Source organism: Ptychodera flava, unplaced genomic scaffold, assembly GCF_041260155.1.
Source record: "Ptychodera flava strain L36383 unplaced genomic scaffold, AS_Pfla_20210202 Scaffold_60__1_contigs__length_796720_pilon, whole genome shotgun sequence".
NCBI classification, from domain to species: Eukaryota; Metazoa; Hemichordata; class Enteropneusta; family Ptychoderidae; genus Ptychodera; species Ptychodera flava.
In genome coordinates this window covers 508,405-535,000 of record NW_027248382.1, presented here as the reverse complement: position 1 = coordinate 535,000, position 26,596 = coordinate 508,405, and the positions used below count along the sequence as shown (strand labels likewise).

Genomic DNA, 26,596 nt, shown 5'->3' with positions numbered 1-26,596 from the left:
CAATTCAACCTTCTCTAAAGTTGAGAACACGAATTATCCACACTATTGGAATAAAGAATAAAGTTTTGTGATTTTAAGGGGTGGGGGTGAGGGGGCTGCTGTTTCATACTCGACGCCATATCGGTTGGAGTATTTTCACTCAGCGAAAAGTTAGGTCACGGTTAAGGCCGTACGATTTACAATCGCTTGCAGTGTATAAACTGTGCGACAAAATTGTAGCTTTCATTACATATATAAAATAATCAGATTGTGCAGATTAAATTTCAAGGGGAAGAGGCTATAGCTTAAAAAATAGAACTTACCTTATTTCCACAGTCAGGTTTCTCTCTCTCCACAGTTTTTGTTCTTCTTCTTCTCCTTCTGATGACAATGCCAAGGGCAACAACAGAAACAACCACAAAAACAATGCCACATGGTAAAGCTATAGCTACAGGTGATCCACCAGATGAATTTGAAGATGGTGTGCCTAGGAAAAATCATAAATGGTGCAACCATTACTTTTGGAAAATATCCATGAGAAGATGATCCGTTCGCAATTTCACCCTAACAAACAGTATATTAGAAGAAGCTAAAGAATACAGAGTGCAGGGAACTGAAATTGCTTGAAAACGGTTACAATCTATGATGAAATACAATTATTTTGATCGTACAGTAAGATTAAAGCAATTTTACATTTTCTGCCACCAGAAAACATTTTTCCTCATATGTTGAAAGATTGAAATGTGTATATTTACTAAATTGACTATGCATCATTTATATAAATACCGTAAGAATGTTTTCCCTGACTAGTGAGAAGTTGCCGTGACGAATTGAGCTTGCACTTTGACATCAATAATATGATAAAAATAAAAAAAATAATACCTTAATTTTTATTCTTATATTTACAGTAATTCTACAATGAAAATAAAATATAATAAATAGTACATGGCACAAAATTAGGCAAAGACTATTCACTTACCTTGCGTTGCATGCTCTGAGTCATTTACGTTAAGTTGGATTTCATGTTCATCAACTCCGACATAATTCTCAGCCGTGCACACATACAACCCTTCATCACTGTCATTAACTGCGGAGATGTGCAATATAGTGTCATCAGCCCCTGGCTCAAGTTCTTCACCATTCTTCGTCCACGTGATGTCAGCACTTGGGTAGGCGTCCGCGCTGCAGTGAAGACTCACAGGTGACCCTGAGGCGACTGTAACCTCCTCATTTTCCGGGTTTGTTATATCTGGTCTATCTGCAGATATTGATCGAGGAAAAAATTGGCGTCTTTACATGTTTTCCACGATTGCTTGTCGAAACCATATAGTATAACCATGGTATAACAATTGCCAATTATTATTACAAATCTTTATCTACGTTTAACTCTCAATAACTCTATGTTTTTTTTTCACATCACACCTCTTTTCCTAAAGGTCGAGAGAGAGATTAACATGTATTTTTATAAGTACTAAACAGAAAGGCATATAACAAGAAAATATTAAATTAAACGCATTAAATATACGAAGCACACAGACAAAGAAAAAAACGTGTAAAAAAAATAAGACCTGCATGACTATTTATTACAGGAGATATATTTTTTCAGAAGAGGCATGTACAGTCTGAGAAGCATATCTGTTATTTATTGCATATACAACGACTCAGGGATAATAAGGATAAATTTCAGTCGCTATCTTACTTACAATGTACATGGAGTTCAGTGTTTTTACTTCTTGCTGATTCGATTGTTCCATCTGCAAAACTCGTGTTGGCTACACAATAGTAACTACCATGGTTCCAGCGTTGTACGACCCCGAGGTCAAAGGTGTGATTTTTGACCAATCGATTTTCAATTGTTTGAACCTCATTGACAGTTTCATTGATGTGATACAATGTGATCGAATACGGATCAGGTACTCCGTCAATCACTGTACAAGCAATGCTACTTTGGGCGCCTTCCACAACAGCACTTTCCGGGCCCTGGACGTTGACGACTGGAATGTCTATAGTTGAATGAAATACACATGGGTGGATGTTGAAAACGATATGAATTAATAGTAGACTCTCTTACAGCCCATTGCTTGCTACGCACGATGGCTGATGTAATCTTGCAAAGCATGATCTGGAGTAACCAGTGAGGGCGAGTGGCAGCTCGTTGAGCAAAACACCACTCGCCATAGGCTGTACCCATCGAAGGGCTGTGAATGAGTCGAGAGATTATGGAAGAGACAGACAGACAGACAGACAGACAGACACAGACAGGCAGACAGACAGACACTCACTGGCAGGCAGAGTCAGGGGGAGAAAATAGACAGAGAAAGACACATTTACCAGGAGAGAGAGAGAGAGAGAGAGAGAGAGAGAGAGAGAGAGAGAGAGAGAGAGAGAGAGAGAGAGAGAGAGAGACGCACAATCAGAGAGTAGGGAGAGTTATCTTTAGAGCGTCAGAGAAACATAAAAAAGAGGGACACACAGTGACAAACAGCAGTCCTTGACAAGACTGCAGAGAGATAGAGTGATAGCAGAACAGAGACACTGTTGAAACTTTGGTGTGGATCGTTGCTCGGCACACATTTTTTTACCTTTTGCTTTCTGATCATTATCGGAATACCTTAATCGTTAATCGTTAGTGCAGAGAGATAGAGTGATAGCAGAACAGAGACACTGTTGAAACTTTGGTGTGGATCGTTGCTCGGCACACATTTTTTTACCTTTTGCTTTCTGATCATTATCGGAATACCTTAATCGTTAATCGTTAGTGGTTGCAAATGTATACGTCCAAAATTTACTATGTCTTGATAAACATTTGCAATAGACTTGGGTCACTATATGCTGGCTGAAACAGAAATTAACATCACAATTCCTGTTGGAGTATATGCATATCAGGTGCCAGTGTGTCTTCACAATATCATGCTAATGAACACTTAACGACATAAATGTGATAATGTGTGGTGTAAAAAGCTACGGAGACTTCCTTGCTTCATTCTCTTTATTTGATTCTCAACGAAGTGTTAAAAAAGAAATCACAGCTACGAAATTAACTCCCATACTCACACTCTACAATCAATTCTGTTATGTTGAATCCAGTCCCCTGCTCACCATCATAGAATGTGTTAACTGCCGTGCAATTGTACACACCAGCATCACTACGATTAGCCCAGTCAATTGTGTGAATTAATTCAGACGATATCACGTGTCCATTGAAAGCCCAGTTGTGGTCCTCCGAGATAGGATTCGAATCGATAGTACACGCTAGCGTAACAGAGGCTTGCTCCTTGACTCGTATTTCCGATTGTTGTAAATGTATTTCAGGTTTGTCTGTAATACATCAATGAAAGTAGTGAGACTTGAACCCTCATTTTATAGTTTTATGGGAAACACCTTTTAATATTTCGCAATATTTTTATATAAGATCAATTAAGTTCAATTACGGGTAACAGACGTGTAACCGAATACACAATTACGTTTGTCTTGACCCCATCTTATGAGATCTTTGCCTCTGCTAAATTTCGAAGGTTGAATACTTCGATGTCTAGGTGAGCATTTTATGCCACTTAAGTCGTTTCGTTCCCGTTTCACTATTAGTAAAGTGACTTAAACGATCGAACTTACATTGTACATCGAGGATTGTTGTGTTCTTTCCATTGCCTCGATCGCCATCATAGAATGTGTTGGCCCCGATGCATGCGTAATTCCCCGAGTCGAGGCGACTTACTCGGTCTAGAAAGAGATGGGCACCGGGTACCATTTTCCCGTCTTTTAAGAGCCACCACATATCCACGTCTGATGGGTTTGCATGTCTGACGTTGCATGACACAGATACATTGTCTTCTTCCTTACAGACATGTTCTGCCGGCACGTAAAGTGTAGGTGGGTCTGGTGAGGGAACAATAACATTTAATATTTGCGAAACAGTGATTTTTGAGTAAAATGTGTACGGTGCAGCGCCCACTTAAATGTAATAAAACAAAGTTATTAAAACTATTGAGAAAAAAACCCCATTTAACTTCAGCTTTCATACTAATGTGTATGCATTTATAGCAGACATGCTGCTGTAAGTTCCTCTTTCTAATATTACACACTTACGCCACTAAAAATGTCAAATACCTTTGGAACTTACATTGCACGATTAGCTGAAATGACTTTGAGCTTGCTGCTGTGACACCATTCCAAAATCTGTTGAAAGCATCACAAATAAAAACACCGCTTTGTTGTCGCTGAACTTGTACACACGTCAACTTTTCACCGTTTGATAAGCAGCCTGTGTTATTCTTCCACGTAACGTTTGGTAACGGATTGGCATCGGCAGAACAGACTATAGTAAAGTTCCTGTCCTCGATCACGACTATTGTTTCATTGAAATGGTCAAATTCTGGTGAATCTATCGTAAAGAGATAAAATAATAATGGCTGCAATTCGTTACAGGTTTCACATTGTAGATGGCCACCCCACCCCCTCGAAAAAAATAAAAAAATAAAAATAATAATAATAATAAAATGAAATTTGGCTCAAGTCACCCGAATTCATCAAAACGTCGTTCGATGCTTTGGTTCAAAACTTCACAACCATCGACAACACCTAACAGTCAGCATATAACAGTGATGCAAACATGGGAGACACGAGACCCGAGAACCTTGTAAGAAACGGAGATGATTTTTCACCGTTAAATCGGAACTGTTGCCAAGCATGATACGGAATGTCCGACTACTTCAACTTTTGTCGACTCAAATATGAGTTTCAGCAAGCGTTGGTATATTCAAGTTTGAAAGCATGTATATGACAGTGTTGAATATTTCGCAAAGGAAGCACTTTACATAATCACACAGAGCACGAACGCCGTGGTACTTACATTGAACATCCACAAAAATTGACGAATTGCCATACCCAATTTGTCCGTTAAAATATGTATTATTGGCGTGACACGTATACGTTCCGGCGTCTGATATCGCTGAGTTTGTAATGACCAGTGTTTGGCTATTGTTGACGATGTCATTATAGGGATCGGACCAAACAATATCAGCTTCAGGATTAGCATCAACAATGCAACTTGCGAGGTAAACATCGCCCTCTATCACTTTACCATAGCTACTGTCTTCTATTCGTACCAACGGTACATCTGAAATGTTTCATCATTGGTTTGTTGTTATTGTTTGTTCCTAAAACGTAGTTTTCATGAATTTCAAATTGTCTTCCCTTTATTTAAAGGAAGAAACTTATGTATATATATTGCATCCTTTACCATCGCTTCAACGTATTTTATTGCCTTGGAATAATCCTTCATCTATCTCTGTCTGTCTATGTAGGTCTCTGTCTCTACATCTGTTCTCTGTTACTCTGTCTCTCTCTCATTTTATCTGCTCTTTTCTTCTCTTTGTGGGTTTTGGTCTGCATTTTCAACGACAAAGAATGTTTCTGTCGTGTTTTTTTTTTACTTACAGTTAACGATAACGTCATATGACACATTCCCTCGTCCGGTACTGTTATCATAATACTTATTTTCAGCCACACAAATGTACGTCCCATTGTCTTGTCTGGTGACATTGTCAATCAGCAATAATCCATCGCTTGCCCTCCGTCCATCAGGTCCTAACCAGTAAAAATCTTGCAAAACTTCAGGATTACCATACTCTGTAATTAGACAGAGGGCAAACACCTTGTCGCCTTCCAATACTGGTCTGATCGTCTTGTTTGTCACAGCTACTGTCGCTGGGTCTGTCAATATCAAAAAAGTAAAGGCGGTGATGAGAAGAAACACATAGGTGTACAACAGAAAAGAAAGGATAATTTGAAAGTCCATAATTATAGTGGTTTCTCCTGCTATATACCGTGACTGTGTTCATTCCAATAAATTAATTTCGAAGTGTGCGGCTTCAGCCGAAATTTTGAGCATCTGAATGTCTAGTGCCCCACCCAATCCCACCCACATCCATCTAGAAAGCATCGTACATGAGTTTCAGTAGAATATTTTTTTTATTTTTCATTGAGGAATTTATCCCACTTTCAGTAACACGTTTTGTAGGCCCTTTACTCAGGTATTGACATATTGCAAAAAATTTACCAGAGGAATGTTGCCCTCTAACTCTATAGACCGAGCACATGCACCAGCAAACAGGGGGTCAGAGAATGAGGGAGAGGGAAGAGAGACAAACAAACGCACGGTCAGAGAGCACGGGAGAGTTATTTTAGAGCGTCAGAGAAACGTAAACAGGGACACACAGTGACAAATAGCAGTCCTGGACAAAACTGCAGAGAGATTAAGTGATAGGAGGGCAGGAACACAGTTGAAAGTTTGGTGTGGATCGTTGCTTGGCACACACAATTTTTTACTTTTAGCTTTCTGATCATAATCGGAATACCTTAATCGTTAGTGGTTGAAAAGATGATAAGGAAACCCCCTAATACTATATATTTTCAAAAAGCAGAGACTGTAAAGTTTAGTATGGTAGGAGTAGTTTACTCGAAGGATGAAGTAGGTGTATTAATGATAAAAATTAATTTAAGTAAAAAATTTGACTTTATTTTCTGAAATGTAATATTTCACTTCAAAGGAAAGTATATGAAGAAAAAAATACTTTTTTAATTTGCATTATCTATCCTCATTCTAAAATGGCAAGGATTCAAAGACTAACACTCAAAAAAGTGGTAAAAATCATGATTAGCAAAATTAAAATGCCTCTTATTCAAAATGTAAGAACTTTATTGCCAAACAATAGAGTCATTTTAATATGTAGCATTTAAAGAACATAATTTCAAAATTTCAGACAATTTGACCCAGCAAGAGTGAATTAAACTTCTTTGAAAATTTTAAAATTTGAAATTTTGAGGAAAGTGAAGCCAGGCAATCGGGGTGATTTACATAAATCTGCATAAATTAACACTTCTGTATCAGGCAACTTACAGCTGCCTAACAAGCTAAAACGTGAATCCAATTAATATTTTAATCTTTAGTTAACAACTTAATTAAAATTGAATGAATATTTGCGAAACAGTTATTTTTGAACAAAATACGCTGCGTACGGTGTAGCGCCCCCTTAAATGTAATAAAACAAAGTTATTAAAAGTATTCAGAAAAAAAGAATTTAACTTCAGCTTTTATACTAATGTGTATGCATTTATAGCAGACATGCTGCTGTAAGTTCCTCTTTCTAATAAGTAATATTACACACTTACGTCATTAAAAATGTCAAATACATTTGGAACTTACATTGCACGATTAGCTGAAATGACTTTGAGCTTGCTGCCGTGACACCATTCCAAAATCTGTTGGAAGCTTCACAAATATAAACACCGCTTTGTTGTCGCTGAACTTGTACACACGTCAACATTTCACCATTTGATAAGCAGTCTGTGTCATTCTTCCATGTAACGTTTGGTAACGGATTGGCATCGGCCGAGCAGATTACAGTAAAGTTCCTGTCTTCAATCACGACTATTGTTTCATTGAAATGGTCAATTTCTGGTGAATCTATTGTAAAGAGATAACATAATTATGGCTGCAATTCTTTTCAGGTTTCAGATTTTGGATGACAAAAAAAATATAGAATTTGGCTAAAGTCACCCGAATTCGTCAAAACGTCGTTCGATGCTTTGGTTCAAAACTTCACAACAATCGACAACACCTAACAGTCAGCATATAACAGTGATGCAAACATGGAGAGACACGAGACCCGAGAACCATATAAGAAACGGAGATGATTTTTCGCAGTTAAATCGGAACTGTTGCCAAACATGATACATCTTCGCTTGCCAAGGTCTCCGCTCCGGGCAGCTGGATGCTTACCGAAATCAGACCTTGGCTGATAGACCCCCTAGATTGTGTTTTTTAAAGCGCCACCACATGACTGTATGTGACCAGTAAATAGCCAATCAGATAATCGGTTACTACGAATGTAGTATAGGTCTTTTCCCACTTTTTTCTTGGTGTTACATTTACAAGTATTCGTGGTCGCTGTTTACATTTCATGCTGCCGAAATCTACTGCTGAAATCACTGATGTGTTCAAAACGTCAAAACAAAGGCCCAGCCGCCAGCACGTCTTACCGCAAGATATTCCCAACTGTCGCTCAACTTGTCAGGTGAAAACATCAACCCGCCAAACTCAAAAGATCGTGGCGCGAAATAGAAAAGTTCTACCCGCCGAAGCAAATCTGTTAAAACACGCCTCCAATTTTGACCTCAAGATTTCAAGATCAACCCATTTCTCAGACGTTGTTCAGACATTGTATTCCTGTCGACTGGCGCGGCCGGCGGCCATTCTGTCGTTCATCTTTGGAAAATTGTAAAATTGTGAGACGATGATCAGGATTTAATAACCGAACAGAACATCGACACGCCGCGGGAGAAACAACTGGAAGCATGGCTCGAAAACATGGACTAGGACTTTGTGAAATGTGCAAGAACTGGTAATCAAAGAACCGGATTTTGTTTGGGTGTTGTTCAGAAAAAACAAATCACATATTCATCACAGTAAGCAATATTCTCATCGGCGAATTTTTCATAGACTACAAGCGTCAGTATTTTCGAAGTCTATTCCCCAACTGACCATCGGCTTGTCGACGGCACTGGTTGTGACATCTTCTGCACTATCGCCAAATTCGTCGTTTTGTTTTCTTTGAGAGATATCTAACGCTTCACACGATACAAAGCGTTGACATAAATTTCGGAACCCACGATCGCTGAAACGGAACTTTTCGCCACCTCTCTGAATGACGAGAAAATCGCCAGTAACTTTATCCCCACCACGCAGTAAGATTTCCATGCATGACAATCAAATCCTGTAACTCGGGCGAGATTGCCTTCCCACTCCTATCTCCGTTTGAGCCATTAGGGTGTCACAGGACGAAGGTAAACCAGACACTTGGTTCAAGTTGGCAAATTTTCAAAAAATAAAATGATTTGTAAAAGTTTCTCGTGTAAAATTTGGTAGCGATCGAACGCGTTTTTATTTAGTCTGTGGTGCAGCTATAGCAGTGAGTTAGTTTGTGCGGGGTAAAACTCCTCTGTATCGCGTTCACCCCACTCACCGCGTTCATATACTGCTACTCACACATTTCACATGAAAACAGAACACAAATCATTGCATACCAAGCGTTCACCCAACTCACACGTTCACAATTCACGCACTTTAACCAAGTCTAGTAAACCATGAAGTAAATGGAGAGAAAGGCTGTGCACAAACATGCTTCAAACACAGTGTAAGTTTACGGTGGTCGGCGTTTGGAAAGTGGGCGTGGTTTTATCTTTGAGTGTAACGCGTGCTCTGATTGGTCCGCCTGATTTTCGAATTCCATCCAACTCCCTTAACGCAATATACTGGGGGTATCCCGCACGACGTGGTTAGTGGAAGACTCCTGTCTGGCTAACGAGCCGTGCGAGCGGACGATGAGCATGATACGGAATGTCCGACTACTTCAACTTTTGTCGACTCAAATATGCGTTTCAGCAAGCGTTGGTATATTCAAGTTTGAAAGCATGTATATGACAGTGTTGAATATTTCGCAAAGGAAGCACTTAATATAATCACACAGAGCACAAACGCCGTGGTACTTACATTGAACAACCACAAAAATTGACGAATTGCCATACCCAATTTGTCCGTTAAAATATGTATTATTGGCGTGACACGTATACGTTCCGGCGTCTGATATCGCTGAGTTTGTAATGACCAGTGTTTGGCTATTGTTGACGATGTCATCATAGGGATCGGACCAAACAATATCAGCTTCAGGATTAGCATCAACAATGCAACTTGCGAGGTAAACATCGCCCTCTATCACTTTACCATAGCTACTGTCTTCTATTCGTACCAACGGTACATCTGAAATGTTTCATCATTGGTTTGTTGTTATTGTTTGTTCCTAAAACATAGTTTCATGAATTTCAAATTTTCTTCCCTTTATTTAAAGGAAGAAACTTATGTATATATATTGCATCCTTTACCATCGCTTCAACATATTTTATTGCCTTAGAATAATCCTTCATCTGTCTCTGTCTGTCTCTGTCTGTCTTAGTCTCTACATCTGTTTCTCTATTACTCTGTCTCTCTCATTTTATCTGCTCTTTTCTTCTCTTTGTGGGTTTTTGTCTGCATTTTCAACGACAACGAATGTTCCTGTCGGTTTTTTTTTTACTTACAGTGAACGATAACGTCATATGACACATTCCCTCGTCCGGTACTGTTATCATAATACTTATTTTCAGCCACACAAATGTACGTCCCATTGTCTCGTCTGGTGGCATTGTCGATCAGCAATAACCCATCGTTTGCCCTCCGTCCATCTGGTCCTAACCAGTAAAAATCATGCAAAACTTCAGGATTACCATCCTCTGTAATTTGACAGAGGGCAAACACCTTGTCGCCTTCCAATACTGGTCCGATCGTCTTGTTTGTCACAGCAACTGTCGCTGGGTCTGTCAATATCAAAAAGTAAAGGAGGTGATGATATAGTGAAGAAATACATAAGTGTACAACAGACAAGAAAAGATAATTTGAAAGTCCATAATTATAGTGGTTTCTCCTGCTATATACCGTGACTGTGTTCATTCCAATAAATTAATTTCGAACAGTGTGAGGCTTCAGCCGAAATTTTGCGCATCTGAATGTCTAGTGTCCCACCCAACCCCACCCAACCCCACCCACATCCATCTAGAAAGCATCGTACATGAGTTTTAGTAGCATATTTTTAATTTTTCATTGAGGAATTTATCCCACTTTCAGTAACACCTTTTGTAGGCTCTATACTCAGGTATTGACATATTGCAGAAAGTTTACCAGAGGAATGTTGCCCTCTATCATTATATCATGAATATGTACAGTGAAAAGCATAGAAAGAATCAACTTTAGAACTCGAAGGCTCGTTAAAAGATTAAATTCAGTATATTTTTCGATCGGATTCGAGCGAACACATCGCAGCCCCAACTGCTTGGCCAAAGAAAATTATCGACAACCAGTCTGAATCATTCTTAACTCATGTCACTAATTGTCACTAATATGTAGTCACCATGGTAAGAAAATATGTAAGGATTGCAATCTAAAACGTACACCATCGTCTGCGACAATAAGCACCTATTAAAACCGGAACTCTTGATATACTTAGTACCATAAATTATACTTACACTGCACGTCAACGATTATGTCGTCTACGCATGTCAGCTGGGGCCAAAGGTCTGACGGAATATCTCGGTTTTCGTACTGGCAGTTATACACCGCACCATTGTCGCCTTTTTGAAGTGTCGTTGAATATTCCAGTGAGGAACTATTGCCACGCAAGATTTCTTTTCCGTTCTTAAACCAAACTAGGTCACCCAGTAGGTCACCATTGATATGGCAGCTAAATACCGACTCGTTTTCATCTGATACCACTGCAGGACCTGGATTGATCCCACAAATGGGTCCATTTTCTGTAATTAAAGAAATATAGCCATATACGCTTAGAGCATATTTACAAAGGGAAGACACAAAATATGAAGAAAAGATATAAAAATAATAGCAAGAAAAGACAAGCAAACCCAGAGACTCAAAACACTGTTTTTGTATAGAATACAAAATGCAGACAACTTAATGATATTCTATTCATTACTTACAAATTCAGTGACAAAAGAGGATGTTCATATTCATGATGACTTTTCTCTTTTTGTTAACGCAGTATGTGCTTTAAGTACGAAAGACACACTTTTGTTCAAGCTCACCTCCTAAAGAGGTAGATTATTAAACAATGAATTCTAACAAATACAGAATCCATATTTCTGTCCCAAAGGCCCATTCAACCTGGATTTCATGACGTAAAAAGCTTCCGCCAAAAATAAAGATGTATCGGATAATATATTGACATTTCCTAAAGCTGCCTAATGTGATTTTTGTCCTTTTCACCGTCTACCAATTAGTCGTCAGTAGCTGATTGAATAAATATTATTGGTATGTTACAAACCGAGTACTTTAAGCTCTGCGTCTGCGCTGTGCTGAAGACCAGGCGGGCCGAGCAAAGTGCACGTGTAAGTGCCACCAAAATCTAAAGGTACGTTCATCATGAGCAAATGATATTCTTGATATCCTCCAATCGATGCTTCGCCAATCAAGCTGTATCCCGGCCGAAGTATAGTGAAGTTGCTCGTTACTTTAACAGGGCGAGTATTTTCTTCAATTTTCCATGTTGGCGTCTCGCTTCCAAGATTTCGGAAACTGCAATTCAGCTGTGCGTCCCTGCCAACCACTGTGACTGTATCAATAGGGGTCTCTTCCAAACTTACTGCCTGTACATCTAAATAAACATATATATATATATATATATATATATATATATATATATATATATATATATATATATATATATATATATATATATATATATATATATATATATATATATATATATATATGTATATATATATATATATATATATATATGTGTGTGGTGTGTGTGTGTGTGTGTGTGTGTGTGTGTGTGTGTGTGTGTGTGTGTGTGTGTGTGTGTGTGTATATACCCAAAACAGAGCGTATAAACAGTAACACAAATAATTGAAAAGATTTTTAACACTAAGCTCAAATTTATATGTTTTGGCATAGCATTCTATTTGTAGGTGGTGTTAAAATGTGATAAATAATATTTGTTTTGGTTGCGACATTTTGAAACCAACTCAGAATGTTTGCTTAACAGCGTAGATTTGTCAGCATAGGTAATGTGTAACTTTTCTGATATACAAAGATTACATCACTTTCTGACGTTAGAATAACTTCACGCTTGGTAAATAATTGACCACAAGATGTCAAAGACCTTGGCCTTGTCATGTAAAGACCAAATAAACTTTGACAGCTGCTTGCTGTTCCTGTTTTTGTTGTTATATATTACAGAACGATTGCATGTAATTATCGAAGCGAGTCTTGAAGTTGTTATCAGTGAGTTCGATGTAGTCTTTCTTGCTGACTACCGTTGATACCTTTGCCTTGAGAACGCATGTGATTAGCGTGCCTTCAAGGGCCATTTAGCCTTGTTTCGGGAACTGTAATCGGCTAATCCATTTTACTTTGGTCTCCAGCGATGACGGCCTCTAATTATGCGATTTGATTATACTTGCCATATTCTTCATACAGCTGTAACTAACTTTAATTGTGTTTTCTTCTTTTCAATCGAAACACAAAGTGGGTTACGGCTGTATGAGGAATATGACAAGTATAATCAAATCGCATAATAAGAGGGTAATCACCGGAGATCAGTGTTAGGATCAACCAGATGATTGTTATTGCAGGATTAAGTCTGCATGCCCCAATACGCTTTAGTTAAAAAAGTGAAAAATAAAAGCAATATATAAGAAAAATAATAAAAGTCACAACTCATAAAATCAGGAAATGGTTAAAAATAGATCAAGATGTAAATCCCATGTGTAAAATGACTAAAAAAGGTAATTTTTTAACCCTACTTTAAAATTATCAAATGACTGAAGAGCACCAAGGTGTGACAGTAGAGAATTTCACAAAGAAGGCGCATATGTTGAAAACACTCTATCTCTGTAGCAAGCTGTGCGACCAAGGGTTGATGTAAGTTAACTTCCCCATTAGAGTGTGAACTTAAGGTGTGACTGGTGCAACGTCCAATCAAGAGTTCACAATATAAGATGGTACATGACTACAGAGAACTTTGAAAGTAATACAGAGAATTTTAAATTGGATGCGTTGTTAAACGGGAGCCAACGGAGGTAAAAAAGAATGCGAGTTGTGTCATTACTTTTCTTGTTCTTGATAAAAAGACCTGTCGAATTTTGAAGTGTTTGCAGTATGCGTATTTAAATATAGGGAGACCGAATAGTAAACTATTGCAGTAATTCAAGCGAGATCAGAGTAATGAAATCATGTATGAGTATCTTAGTTGAGGGCTGATCTAATATAGTATGGGTTTTACCTATCTTGGTAGAGTATGAGCGGCTGATATACAGAGTACCAGTATAAGCTTTTGCGCCATGATCGTGCTCTTTGCTATCGAATGCCAATGAAACAGTTCATAGGATTCTACTCACGTAATTTTGTATTGTCGATATAACTTCACAGACTGTTAGGATAATGATGCTTCCATTCATGTATGCGAAGATTTACCCTAGCAAGTCGCCCGAAGAGAAAATACACACTTATAGCGCCTAATGACCCGAACAATTTACGGCAGAGTCTGATTCCGATAGTCTACTTCCCGAGACACGTGATTTATGGAAAGCTAGGTGACGCTCTTCTGTAGCTTTGAAAATATCGCTAATGTTTAGAGAAACATTTGCGACAAGCCTCAAAAAGGCCGATTCTTTCACAATTTTTTCTGATCTACCACTTGTTTGGATTCATTATAAAGCTCTTTGTATAAGAAATCTTTTCACGGTCTTAGATTTTGAAAATCAAAAATTTCAATATTCTCCATAGAGTTAAACACAGGGGTGGCAGCAATTTGAAATTTCCAAGATCGGTAAACTTTGGGTAATTCGTGTCTCTAGAACCTACACAGTGACCTATGATTTTTATTTTTGAATTTGGAAGAGAATGGTTTAAAGATTCCTTTAGAAAATTGTGAGCAAAAGTTTAAATATTTCACTTTCGAGGCCCTTGCTACCTCAAAGGGTGTTATTTGGTACAATTGCCGACCGCTCTTTCGCTTCTGTGTCGAAATAAAATGGCACTGTCGTGACGTCAAACTCGCCAGGTAAACTTTGAACAATGTGCAGAATTGCAACATTTGCAGCGCGTACAAAGAAGTACACCGTGAAAGAGATTAAGTGGAATAACGTCATCTTCCACTTATAGTAATCAGATCGTGCTTGTTCTACCGGCTGGTAAAATCCAGTTAAAGATTTATTGTCTAATAGGACCAATAAAGGAACAATCACAACTTAAATAGCGTTTATAACTTTTAGATTGTATTAATGTTTAAACAATCGACCGTAAATTTTATTGCTCAAATGACATCTGTACCATCTGCAACTCTTAGCATATCTTTTATCAATTAGTTTCTTTTTTTTTGAAATCGTCAGTTTGTTTCTTTCTTTTGAAAATGGTTTTTTCTAATAGTCGACTTAATACGTGGTCAAAGCGTCTACTTGCCTGCTGCCACTTTCCATCATCGTGTATATTTGTAGCATACAGAGTTTTAAATCGTGAAAAATCAAAATTCTATAACCTACATTATAAATATATCATACATTTGTCTCATGATACCAGAGAGGACAGAATAAAAAAAATATATTGCTGTTTCTCAAGGAAGATTGGAAATATTATGTGGTTGAGCGTGCTTACTTAGATTTAGTTGAAACATTCATATAATCTGCTTTGCGAAATCTAGTCGAAATAAGCAATAAAATATTTGACGCAATGAATGCACTATCGTAAACACGGCTTTGCTCTCTGCATGGGATTCTCACTGTAAGTTGCTCATTGTAAATAGTGTGAAAACTTGTCTTGTTTCATGTCGGCAGAATTATTAGACAGTAGCCTGGTAAAATATGTCGCTCACTTAACTCTAAGGCTATGGTTGTTAGATAGTGTACTTACCGAATTCTGTGTATACAAGCAGATGCCAGCACAGTAAACAGAAAATAGAAGACAGCGATCCAGTGGCATGCATCTCTACTTCAAGATAACGTATTCGCTCAATCGATGCCTCTTTTAGAGCGGTTTCAATGGAATTGTTGTGTCACTTGCACGAATTCCAACCACACAGTATTTTTTGTGATTTACTGGTCAGCTACAGTTTTAGCATGAAACTTAGGAAAAATACTGTCACCGGTATTTACCCTTGCGTCATCCTGTACATTTACACTGACCTGGTAATTGAGAACAAGGATTAAAAATAAACGCACAAGTTCTGCATTTACGGTTCGTAAACACAGTCATAACACTTCTTATGCACTGATGTTCAGTTTCATCCATCATCTATCCTATGGGCATAACAAAATATAATCAAACGGAAATGTTCCATATAAATTTTCAAATACAAATGCTGATCAATAACCCTAATACAAATGTCATTTTGTACACAAATTCGCAAATAAATTATTCACGCCTTTGTGTTTGTCTGTCTGCGTGATTACGAGTAAACCGCCAGACTATTGGCCTTTGAAGTCACATTTACTTTGCCAATTTATTAACCTATGCGGGCGTGCCTTATACATCGCTATTTCCCCACGACATTAACCTAGCGAAATTGCGATGCATTATCAAAATGCAGATCGTCTATGTAGCTGACACGAACTTTGTGATGCCAGCTATCAAATACTCAAATGAAAAATAGTAAAGAATGGGCTACAAAATGACTATCAGTTTTCAGTTGCAGGTAGAATAGGTCTGTGCCTTTGTATGAAATACTATAAAAATAGTAGAAAGTGAGCAACCTGCTGAAAGTTAGTCGAGGACACCTTAAACTTTTACACTACGCACAACATTAGTATTTCATTGTCGGCTACACGGACTGTGTGCCCTTATAAGGAGATTTAGCTGCAATAGGAATTATAATATACTTGGCTGGAATCCGGCAATCTGAATGGCTGGAGCCAGGGTTTATATTCTCAACAAGAAGACCTGCGCGCCGCGTAACATTTTTGAGCTCGCGCAAATTTCGAACGCCAACTTGAGAGCTCAACGCGCCATAATGCTGAACAAGTCTATGGCTTCAGATTGATTCTGATTGTTAAATTTTAGTCTAGTGCAGCTTGACGAACCAACAAATGAAGAGTTTCTGTAAGCAGCGTCGGCTACACGGACCGTGTGCCCTTATAAGGGAGATTTAGCTGCAATAGGAATTATAATATACTGTGGCTGGAATCCGGCAATCTGATTGGCTGGAGCCAGGGTTTATATTCTCAACAAGAAGACCTGCGCGCCGCGTAACATTTTTGAGCTCGCGCAAATTTCGAACGCCAACTTGAGAGCTCAACGCGCCATAATGTCGAACAAGTCTATGGCTTCAGATTGATTTTGATTGTTAAATTTTAGTCTAGTGCAGCTTGACGAACCAACAAATGAAGAGTTTCTGTAAGCAGCGGAGGCTATGTAACAACAACATAATTTTTAAAAGTTTTTTGAGCTTTTTTGAAGTAAAATTCTTCAAGTTCGATATCTAATCGCGATATCGATGCGTTGCGTAACCGTATTTTATGAATTCAACTGTGCACGCGCGCGTGTTCTGAAACGTTCTATTTTAGAGTTTGTATGAGGCTGGGCGCTCCTGAACTCTCGTTCCAACTTCGGCCCTAAATAACGACATTGTCCACTTGTTTTTAACTTTAGCATATTATAATGAGGTTATAAACGCTTGGCTTCGCTCGGTGATTATTTCCCGCCAAATATGCTAATTTTCACCCCAGAGGTCTTATATCCGCAACCAAATACCCTCGCTTGCCGTTTATAACCTCTAAATAAATAATCAGTGCTTTCTGAATATCCCACATGTTCAATCTGTTTTTACCATGATATACAATTGGTTGCCATGTAGGCACGGCAAGAGTACAAAACATTGTGTATCATTTCAATATCTGGCTATCGTCGAGTTTCTGCGCCATTCTAATTCTAGAAAGTACTACACTTTTATAAGGCGTATCTTTCGTTTAGTTCTCAACACTGGTCGTTGTTTAGAAAGCCGATGAGATACCCCGGGCGTGGCTAGGTGACACTCGGTTATTTCCAACAAATCGACACACAGGGGAAGCAGACGATAGAAATTGCTATTTTCGTGACTTTATCATGCAAATGGTAACTCAAAAAGGAGTAAAAGCTGCTCTCGAAACAGTCAGCAAAGGTTGACAGTTGTGTAAACGTTTATTTTTTTGTACGTCTCACGCACGTTTTGTAGATTAAATTATAGATAACAAGAACCGACCCATTTGAGAGTTTGGATAGAACACACAACGGAAGTGCAAAATTACTTATTGAGTTGATTGTAGAGACCGAACTTATTTAGGATAGAGTTTATTTGTCCTAGCTTACTGCACAGTGCACGCATACAACAGGCTAAGTGACGAGATATTTACCTTTCTGTACAGTTTTTATACTGTTATTCTTAATCATGACATTAAAGCCAATATTGTATTATGCCAGCTTTTCTCCACACAGATTTAGACATGGTTGATATGGCCTATTTGGGCCAAATCGACCATACCCACCACGTCTATTAAAATCATGAGTTTACTTTTCTCGTTTATGCACACACTTTATCGATTGGAAATCTGGGGAATGGTTATTACATCAGGTTGACAACTCCCATATGTGGGCAGCCAATTCAGATTACTCTTTACACGGAGCTAGCTCCATGCTCTTTGTAAGACAGTTGCGATTCCGAATAAAGCAAGACAAATTTGTTGGTTAGACTAATTTCCCTACAATTACAACACTAACGTTCATCAAACAGGGAAAACTATGCAGACCTAGCAAAACCGTTTGTAATGACATTCGAGACACAGAGAGCATGTAATGACCAAGATATTCCACAATGCTTGCCGTAGAGCATGTCGGTCTATCTATCTCCGCTCCTGGCTCTATGACTAACCATGGAGATTGCATGAGGTAGACGAGAACTTTTTACCTCCTTGGCCTGACGTATGCGTCACCTAAAAATAAAGTCACGGACGTTACTATTTAAGTAATTTTCTGTTACGATATCAACCCATGCGCGATGGTCAGCTATTAGCCCTACGGCCGGTATGATTTAAGAGTGCTCGGCTATGACTACGCCGTAGCCGTATTATAGCCATGCCACGCAGAGCGGAATAGCATGTGTGTAGACGCAAAAGAAGTAGCCGAGGCCCTTCTTTTATTGTACATGTGATATTTGGTCCTGGCAAAATTTGCAGCCACCTAAATCTGTGTATTGTGATTTGTGTTCGTCCACAGTGTTTCCCTCTATTGTGGTGCAGGGTAACATAGTGAACGGGACATGTACACAAAGGTCCACACAGCATCATACCTATGGTGCAGCAGAAAAACCTGAAAATTGTTTTCTCTATAGAGAGGGATTCGATGCATACAATTAACAATTAGTTAAAGGTTGAACAATTTTTAGAGAACACAAACGGACACTGAAGCATTTCCTCTAGTATCAACAGTCCATTTAGACACAGACCTTGACCATAATGTAGGAGACATCATAGGTTTTTACTCAATTGATCCACTATGTGGATTCTTAGGACACCATGGAATTAAGTTCCCTTTTTCGCCCCAATCACGTGTATTGCAAATTTGATTGTATTTTTATCTTTATTGAACTGTTATGAACAATTGAACCGTTTGACCTTGAACAATTTGATGTCAATTTGTTGCAGTTCTAGACCCCCCCCCCATCCCCAACGGCTTCTCTCTATTCTCGTCGCTGAACATCCGGGTATTTAGCGTGGCGATTGAGTCATTTGTTGCGTCACATCATGGTGAAAAGAAATGACCAAAATTCGGATTTTTTGACTGCTATACTGTACAATACATTCAACGTTTCTAGGTAGATGAATGTTCAGTATGTCACACAATTTCTATATCCTTTGCTGTCTTGAAGCGTCTGATCTAAATCCATCCCTATGTTAGAACCCACCGAGAAGGAACTCGACATGGCGTCTCAAACGTGACTTTTTGGTAATGTGACAGCTTTTTGCTGTTTAGAACTGCTATAGGCAACAAGATGTCTAACCAGTACATAGACGTCGGGGTAATTACAAATGCTCAGAACAACCATTTTATACAATCGCGCACTTCCTAAAAACTGTCAAAATATTTGGCTGATCTTACATTTGAAGATAAACATCAAGAACAGTAGTATTAGTGCATGTGTTATAATCCCGAGCAGGCCAGTTTCTGGTTGGGGAAAAGTTTGAATGATGTGTATCAATGGCTTGGTGTATTAATTAAAAATGTTTTTAAAAAATCCTGCATAAGGCATAATAAAATCTAGTATCGATAGACACTTCTGCTTGACACAAATGTGGTAGTAATTGCTTCCCTCGCTGTTTATCCACGTGTGTCTGACAGAAAGAATGATCAGTCCGTCTGCATTAACTGTATCATGTTTTGTCTACCTGAGTGTTGACATATTAATCGGCAGCGATCTTTTTAGATATCATCAACATGATAAGTATTTCGGCACCTCTGTTTTGTGTTCTATCCAAAAGTTCAAACGAGTCGGTTCTTTTTATGTAGAGGGACTGTGGTACAATATTATCAACAAAACTTGTATGCGACCTACAAAAAAGGAAACGTATTGTATACACAACTTTCTGACTTCGGTGACTTTTGCTTTTTACAGACTCTGCAGATTTTAACAAGTCTTTGAAACAGTTCATCAATATTCCACTGTTGGTGCTAACAACGCCGTTTTAAGTAATTTAAAACAGTCGATGAGCTTTTATTGTCAATGTAAAACGCACCGAGAAAGTGAAAGACTTAAGCTTTTGCTCAAACTTTCCTGAAGGACCAATTCGACCATTTTCTTTCAAAACCAAAAGTAAAAATCAGGGGTCATAGTGCAAATTGTGGTTAAAGAGAAACAAATTATCCAAAATTACTGATATCTGAAATTCAAAAAAGGCCGCAATGCCCGTGTTAACTCTATGGAGAAAAACAACATTTTCCATTATCAACTTGAAAAAGATAAGAAGGTCAATGTTTTTCTTACTCCAAAAGCTTCAAAACAAGGCCCTACAAGAGGTAGATTAGAAAAGAATAGGAAAAATTTGACAGTCCGAATATATTTCCCCAAGGCGTGTTCTACCTTAAGGCATTAAAATCGGTGATCGGAAGGCAGAGTACGGTCATGGCGCCAAATAGACAGTAATACTATTTCTACAATTTGCATAACAAGTATTCGCTGATAAACAGTAACTGCAAAGTCACCTTTATGAAGATGTTAAACTGTTCTGCAATTCTTACTTGATTGAAAGGCATGGGCGTATTGAAAGATATAGTTACCAAAACAAACATCCTCATCGACTAAAATAGGTTGCAGAGAGTTCACGCTTTGTTTTATTGCTTTATTGTATTTTGGATTAGATTGCAGAAGTAAATGCCGAAAACATAAATCCGTTTAAATGTTTGGTCTCTCTCTCTGTCTCTATGTCTCTCTGTCTCTGTCTCTGTCTCTGTCTCTCTCTCCCTCTCGCTCTCTCTCTGAATCAATCAATCAAAATCAAAACCATTATTTGATAATATTTTGGTGCCTTAGAACTTCAATTAACACTTACCAGGGATCGTAAAAGGTAATTCGAAAGGTTTAGTTACATGTTTTAACGTGTAGTACGCTTACTGGTAAAACGGTCTCGTTTGAGTACGAATTTAGAACGTGTGGGCGAAATGATTTATTTGCACGGACCGCTTTGTTTACGTATGACTGCCTATAATGAAAGTATTTTACTATCATGTCATAGAGGGCGCATCGGTGGTGAGATCATAGTTTTGATAGCAGACGACAGGCGCAGCAAATTTCATTTGCGCAATTTGGTAAGGGACTGGTCAGTTTCTTCAGCCTGGGGGTGGGGGGTGGATTATTTTTTGCCAACGTCGAAAACTGGTTGACCCCCCCATTCCAAATTCCGAAAAACAGGGTGACCCCCCCCCCCGGCGCGCGACATAGGTAAAACAAAAGGTTGACATAAATTATATAATATATATATATATATATATATATATATATATATAATATATATATATATATATATATATATATATTTTATGTGTGTATATATATGTATATATATGTATATATATATTATATTTTACATTTTACATATATTTATATTTTAAATAGTCATTCTATGTTTTAATGAAATTGTTGACATGTCAGTTGTAAGATAGGAATTTCAAAATGTAAATCTTAAAGTTTGAATACAGTACATTTTGAATGAGCTGTATTTTGAATGAGCTGTGAATGTATTTCACACTTTCTATGTTTAACCAGATGTCCTGAACTGTTGTACAGAAATGGATGTCAATCATTAATATAAGGAAAAAGCAGTGAATCAAAAACTTTTATGGGTGTTAAGACTTGCCAACCATCCAATTAAATCTCCTGAGGAGCCATAGAGAGCTTTTTTAGCCAAATCTAATGTGTACAGTGTCTGAGAGGACCTTTTCTTGTAACATTGAAACCATAAAAGCACAGGTAATAATGACAAAAACTGCCTTTTTTAACTGTTATTTTGTTCATAAAAAAGCATCTTCCTACAGAAAACCAGTGACACAAAGGAAAATAATTGCATCAATGAGAAGGAAAGATATCTTGTCATTTTTCTATTTCTAAAATAAGTCACTGTATCAAATATATATTGTGAAATATTTGTGCATGTTGCTTTCTCATACTGAATTCTCATAGAGAGAACAGAAAAGTATCAGGAATTTGTCATCCTTTTCATATGAAATGCAGATTTCATAATGGTACACTTTCACTTAGCAAACATCAAGATATCTCTAAAATATTAAAGTATGGCGCCCGAAGGGCGCGCCGAAAAATATGAAACATCCTGATATCTCCGATATATATGCCTTGTATATTAAAGTCATGCACCTGAAGGGCATGCTGAAAAATGTCTGATATATAAAAGTAATGAGCTTGAAGAGCACGCTAAACATATTGAACATACAGATATCTCTGATGTATGTATGTTTGATATCTTAAAGTTGGGCGTGCTGAAAAATATGACTCATTATTAAAGTTACGCGCCCGAAGGGCGCGCCGAAAAATGCAACTGAATGATGAAATTTGTGGCTGACACTAGCATTTTAGGCAATGATGAGCCTGTGTCAAAATTCAAAAACACACTGACCCCCCCTATTGGGCATTTCAAAAACATGGTGACCCCCTATCACCAAAGTCAAAAACAGGGTGACCCCCCCCCACATGAATCCACCGCCCCCCCCCCAGGCTGAAGAAACTGACCAGTCCCTAAGTAGATTTTTATATCGGTAAACAGAGAGAGAGAAGAGAGAGAGAGAGAGAGAAGAGAGAGAGAGAGAGAGGGGAACCAAACATCTAAAAGTGTTCATGTTTTCAGCCTTTGCTTCTGCAATCTAATCACAAATACAATAAAGCAATCAAACAAAGCGTGAACTCTGTGCAACCTATTTTAGTCGATGAGGATGTTTGTTTTAGTAACTAGTATCTTTCAATACGCCCATGCCTTTCAATCAAGTAAGAATTGCAATGTTGCAGATCAGTTTAACATCTTCATAAAGGTGAATTTGCAGTTACTGTTTATCAGCGAATATTTGTTATGCAAATTGTAGAAATGGTATTACTGTCTATTTGGCGCCATGACCGTACTCTGCCTTCCGATCAACGTTGATCACGCCTTAAGGTAGAACATGTCTCGGGGAGAAATATTCGGGCTGTCAAATTTTTTCCAATTTGATTCTGATCTACCTCTTATAGGGCCTTGTTTTGAAGATTTTGGAGTAAGAAAAACATTGAATTTCTTATCTTTTTCAAGTTGATAATGGAAAAGCTTAGTACTGGCTATCTAACTACCCATCTTGCTGACATAGACATCTTAGCACCCGTTATCTAGCTACCCATCTTCTTGCACACGGCACTTGACCTCAGCCTTGCTTCATGTTTATTCATTCTAGGCCATCAGGCTGCCTGCCAAGCTATTACAACACTCCCTGCCGCTCGTCTTTTGCCACTCAGGCCTCCATTCATTGACGTATCTACCGGACCACAGCATCGACAATGCCCCCTCGAAAACGAACCACCACGCAAAACACCGTACGTTCGTCCAGTAACTCGTGCAAGATCAGGGACTCAAGGGGCATCGCCTACACTTGACCGCCTCGCTGCCGAACAAGGTTAGACCACTCCAACTGCACCGGCAACCGTAGGGACGACTGCCCTCGGTCTCCAACAACCTCCATATCAATTTTCAGTTAGATGGCAAATTCAGTAAGAACAGCTAATTAATTACCCTTTGGGATTAAGATTAGTCAGTTTACATTACTTTTCCTGTACAATATATGTTATCATGATGACGACCCATTTACAAGAGCATTGTTCGTTGGCTGCACCTGAAACTTCCACAGACGTAACGCTAAGTTGTAGTAGTAGGCTGTTGCGTAGATCGTCAGCCGGTAAATGCTGACGAGAAAAGTCAGGCGCCCGGGGCCAGTCTTATGAAGTCCGAGCATTAGAAAATTGCGCTTTTGTATATCAAGGTCATTTTCCGCTAAATTGTCGATGCAACTGTAAAACAGAGCAGAACTTACAGTTAGAAGGAATAATAGGTTTTCAATGATTGAATTGTCTTTTACGATTTCAAAATTCATCGACAGTATTGCGGACATATCGAGACGCTAAGGAACAGAATCTAAATAAGCTCACATGCCTTTTTGCTTTCCACAGGTCTTCTTGTCCTGGAACCTTAAGCTTTGTATGTTGGTAATCCTTGTTACAACTATGACAGCCGACATTTCATTCAGTAAAAGGAACACCTAACGCAAAATTATTGCAGTCAAACAACATTCCGCTCAGTTTCTCCGCAGTGAGTCCGTGAAAATTTGCATGTAGAAGCGATTCCATTGCCCTCTTCTTATTCAGAAAATAGTATAACATCCGATCTTCATAGATGCATATCAAGCTGTAATGATTTTGCCATTTGTGATAGGGGTATACAGTGTACGCGAACGCAATAAAAACATCTTTGCATACATATGTATGTGTACATAATCATACATGCACGTATACATACAGTAAACATATATGCTAGAGCAAAGGTTGATGTAAATAATGTAAATATGTAAGAAAACGTTTCTGAATTTATTGAATACGGTTTGCCTATTTGTCACAAATTGAATTTAGATGACTATATTATATTCGAAAATTGGACGCACTATAATAATGAACAGATGACGAAGGACAGCAACTTTATGATCAAATTAAAATGGCTTTTAACGAGATTAACAATGCGATGCGCTTTACCTACAATAGAGTCAATGTGATGAACAAATGTGAGTTTGGAATAAAAAATGCCACACGTCACGTGACAATACCCAAATTCTTGATGTAGGAAACATGATCGAGCAAACAGTTATTCACATGGTAATTAAACTTCTTAATAGGTTTATTCTTTGAGGTGATGGTAAGTACCTTACATTTGCTAGCATTCAAATCTAAGCGCCAAAATTTTGACCACTGAACAGACCTTTGTAAGTGCTTGCTATCATCAAGTATTTTAACCCTTTGAGCGCAATAGTCAACTTTTTTCACCTTTAGCAAATTTGCTCTAGTCATTTTTTTCAAATTTTTGTCAATTTTTTATACCAAACTGTAGCTAATGAAATGTGATGTCCATTTGATCCAAAATCATCACAAAATTACAGAAAAATTCTTAAAAATTGGTAAAAATGTTACATTAAAATTTTGGCGGGAACGATTACACTCAAATATGACTGAAAATAAATCTTTTACTGAAAAGTTTGGCATCGTCTGCAAACACCAATTACTGAACAGATACAGTCATAGAGAAGTCATTTATATATAATATAAATAACAAAAGCCCAAAAATGGAACATTGTGGTACACCGGATTTCATCTGGCACCAAGTCAGCAATGCTCAATTTGCTAGGAAACATTACTGTCTATTACTTGAATAACTTTTTAACCATTTCAGAATATTCTGATAAATGCCAAAATACTGCAATTTGTAGAGCAACTAAACATTGTCAACTCTATCAAAAGCCTTCAGGTTGCTGAAATCTGTATAGATAACATCAAGTTGTTGCTTATTATCTATTCCATCAATAGTATTTTCACGAGAACAGCAAGATTGGTGATTGTGACTATAAATTGCTCCGTAATTTATTTAAAATTCACCCTTTGTTCTTGGGTAAGAAACATTTTGATTGTATGTTTGTGCGTAAATACCTTTCATCTTCTTACGACTCTACAGATTGTTCAGGTTTTCTCTTTTGTGCGTACCTCGATACTCTAGACATAGATCTCTAATACACATCCCTTACTGTAGAGTTGATGTTACAATAAATGGCCTGATTGGACGTACGTCACTACTTTTTAATGATTCGATTAATAAGGGTTGCAATGCCGATGTATTTGATGAATCTCATTCAACTTCTAAAAGCCATGTTAATTTGATTTTGCCTTTGTTTGATGTTTAAGGTACTTTTTGTTTGTTCAAATTTTAGTGTATTTTATCCTTTTTTCTTTTATTTTCTCGTCTGCAAGTGGCTGCCTGACTGCGCGGTTGATAAGCAAATAATAAATAAAGAAATAAATAACCAAATGTACACCTCAAAATCATACGACCCACATTTCAGATATTCTATATGTATTACAAAAAATTGCTTTAAAAAAAGATACTTCATTCCTTTTGTGTGACATTTTATTGTATATATGTGTAGAGAATAATACAGAATAAATAAAACGTAAGGAGGTAAATTTGGACCTCGCCACACACTTTGAAAAATGGAAATGCTTCAACTACGTACTGTACATCAGTGTACAACCACAAAAGGCTTGAAAACCAAAATTAACACTTTGTGGCGGCACTACTTGATTAAAAGAAAGGGGACGGAAAAAAGTCTGAGGCGACACTTAGCAACCAGAAATATAATGCTTCGAAGTTCTTTGTCGATCTTTGATCCGGGTTTAATTTTAGGGTTGGATCAAATGAT

General features: G+C 37.9%; 2 protein-coding genes and 1 long non-coding RNA gene across 3 annotated transcripts in view; all 3 read right to left on the bottom strand.

Moving 5' to 3' along the window:
- Positions 1-3,727, bottom strand: part of LOC139128594 (fibroblast growth factor receptor 2-like) — a 6,517-nt gene extending 2,790 nt beyond the window's left edge. The window contains exons 1-5 of the mRNA XM_070694344.1: positions 3,592-3,727; positions 3,034-3,297; positions 1,683-1,982; positions 959-1,237; positions 303-466 (exon numbers count right to left, since the gene is read on the bottom strand). Coding sequence (XP_070550445.1) covers positions 303-466; positions 959-1,237; positions 1,683-1,982; positions 3,034-3,297; positions 3,592-3,727 — 1,143 coding nt within the window. The remainder of the gene's footprint in view (positions 1-302; positions 467-958; positions 1,238-1,682; positions 1,983-3,033; positions 3,298-3,591) is intronic.
- Positions 3,728-4,940: 1,213 nt separating this feature from the next.
- Positions 4,941-7,286, bottom strand: LOC139128606 (uncharacterized). The gene is made up of 3 exons (XR_011551351.1): positions 7,184-7,286; positions 5,416-5,691; positions 4,941-5,095 (listed from the first exon to the last, which is right to left on the bottom strand). It is a non-coding gene; the product is annotated as an uncharacterized lncRNA (long non-coding RNA).
- A 1,066-nt stretch (positions 7,287-8,352) lies between these two features.
- On the bottom strand, positions 8,353-15,646 carry LOC139128593 (kin of IRRE-like protein 1). Its single transcript, XM_070694343.1, has 6 exons — positions 15,497-15,646; positions 11,907-12,236; positions 11,095-11,379; positions 10,114-10,389; positions 9,530-9,796; positions 8,353-8,378 (listed from the first exon to the last, which is right to left on the bottom strand). Exons 1-6 carry the CDS (start codon positions 15,567-15,569, stop codon positions 8,353-8,355), a joined length of 1,257 nt encoding a protein of 418 aa, XP_070550444.1. The 5' UTR covers positions 15,570-15,646.
- Between the last annotated feature and the right edge of the window lie 10,950 nt (positions 15,647-26,596).

What these genes read in the sequence shown, in the direction of transcription:
- LOC139128593 (XM_070694343.1), bottom strand. Translation starts at nt 15,569, where the DNA reads ATGCATGCCACTGGATCGCTGTCTTCTATTTTCTGTTTACTGTGCTGG. An exon ending in GCTTGTATACACAGAATTCG is followed by an intron (nt 12,237 to 15,496) that starts GTAAGTACACTA and finishes ATGTTTATTTAG; the next exon opens with ATGTACAGGCAGTAAGTTTG. An exon ending in CATAATCGTTGACGTGCAGT is followed by an intron (nt 10,390 to 11,094) that starts GTAAGTATAATT and finishes TGATATTGACAG; the next exon opens with ACCCAGCGACAGTTGCTGTG.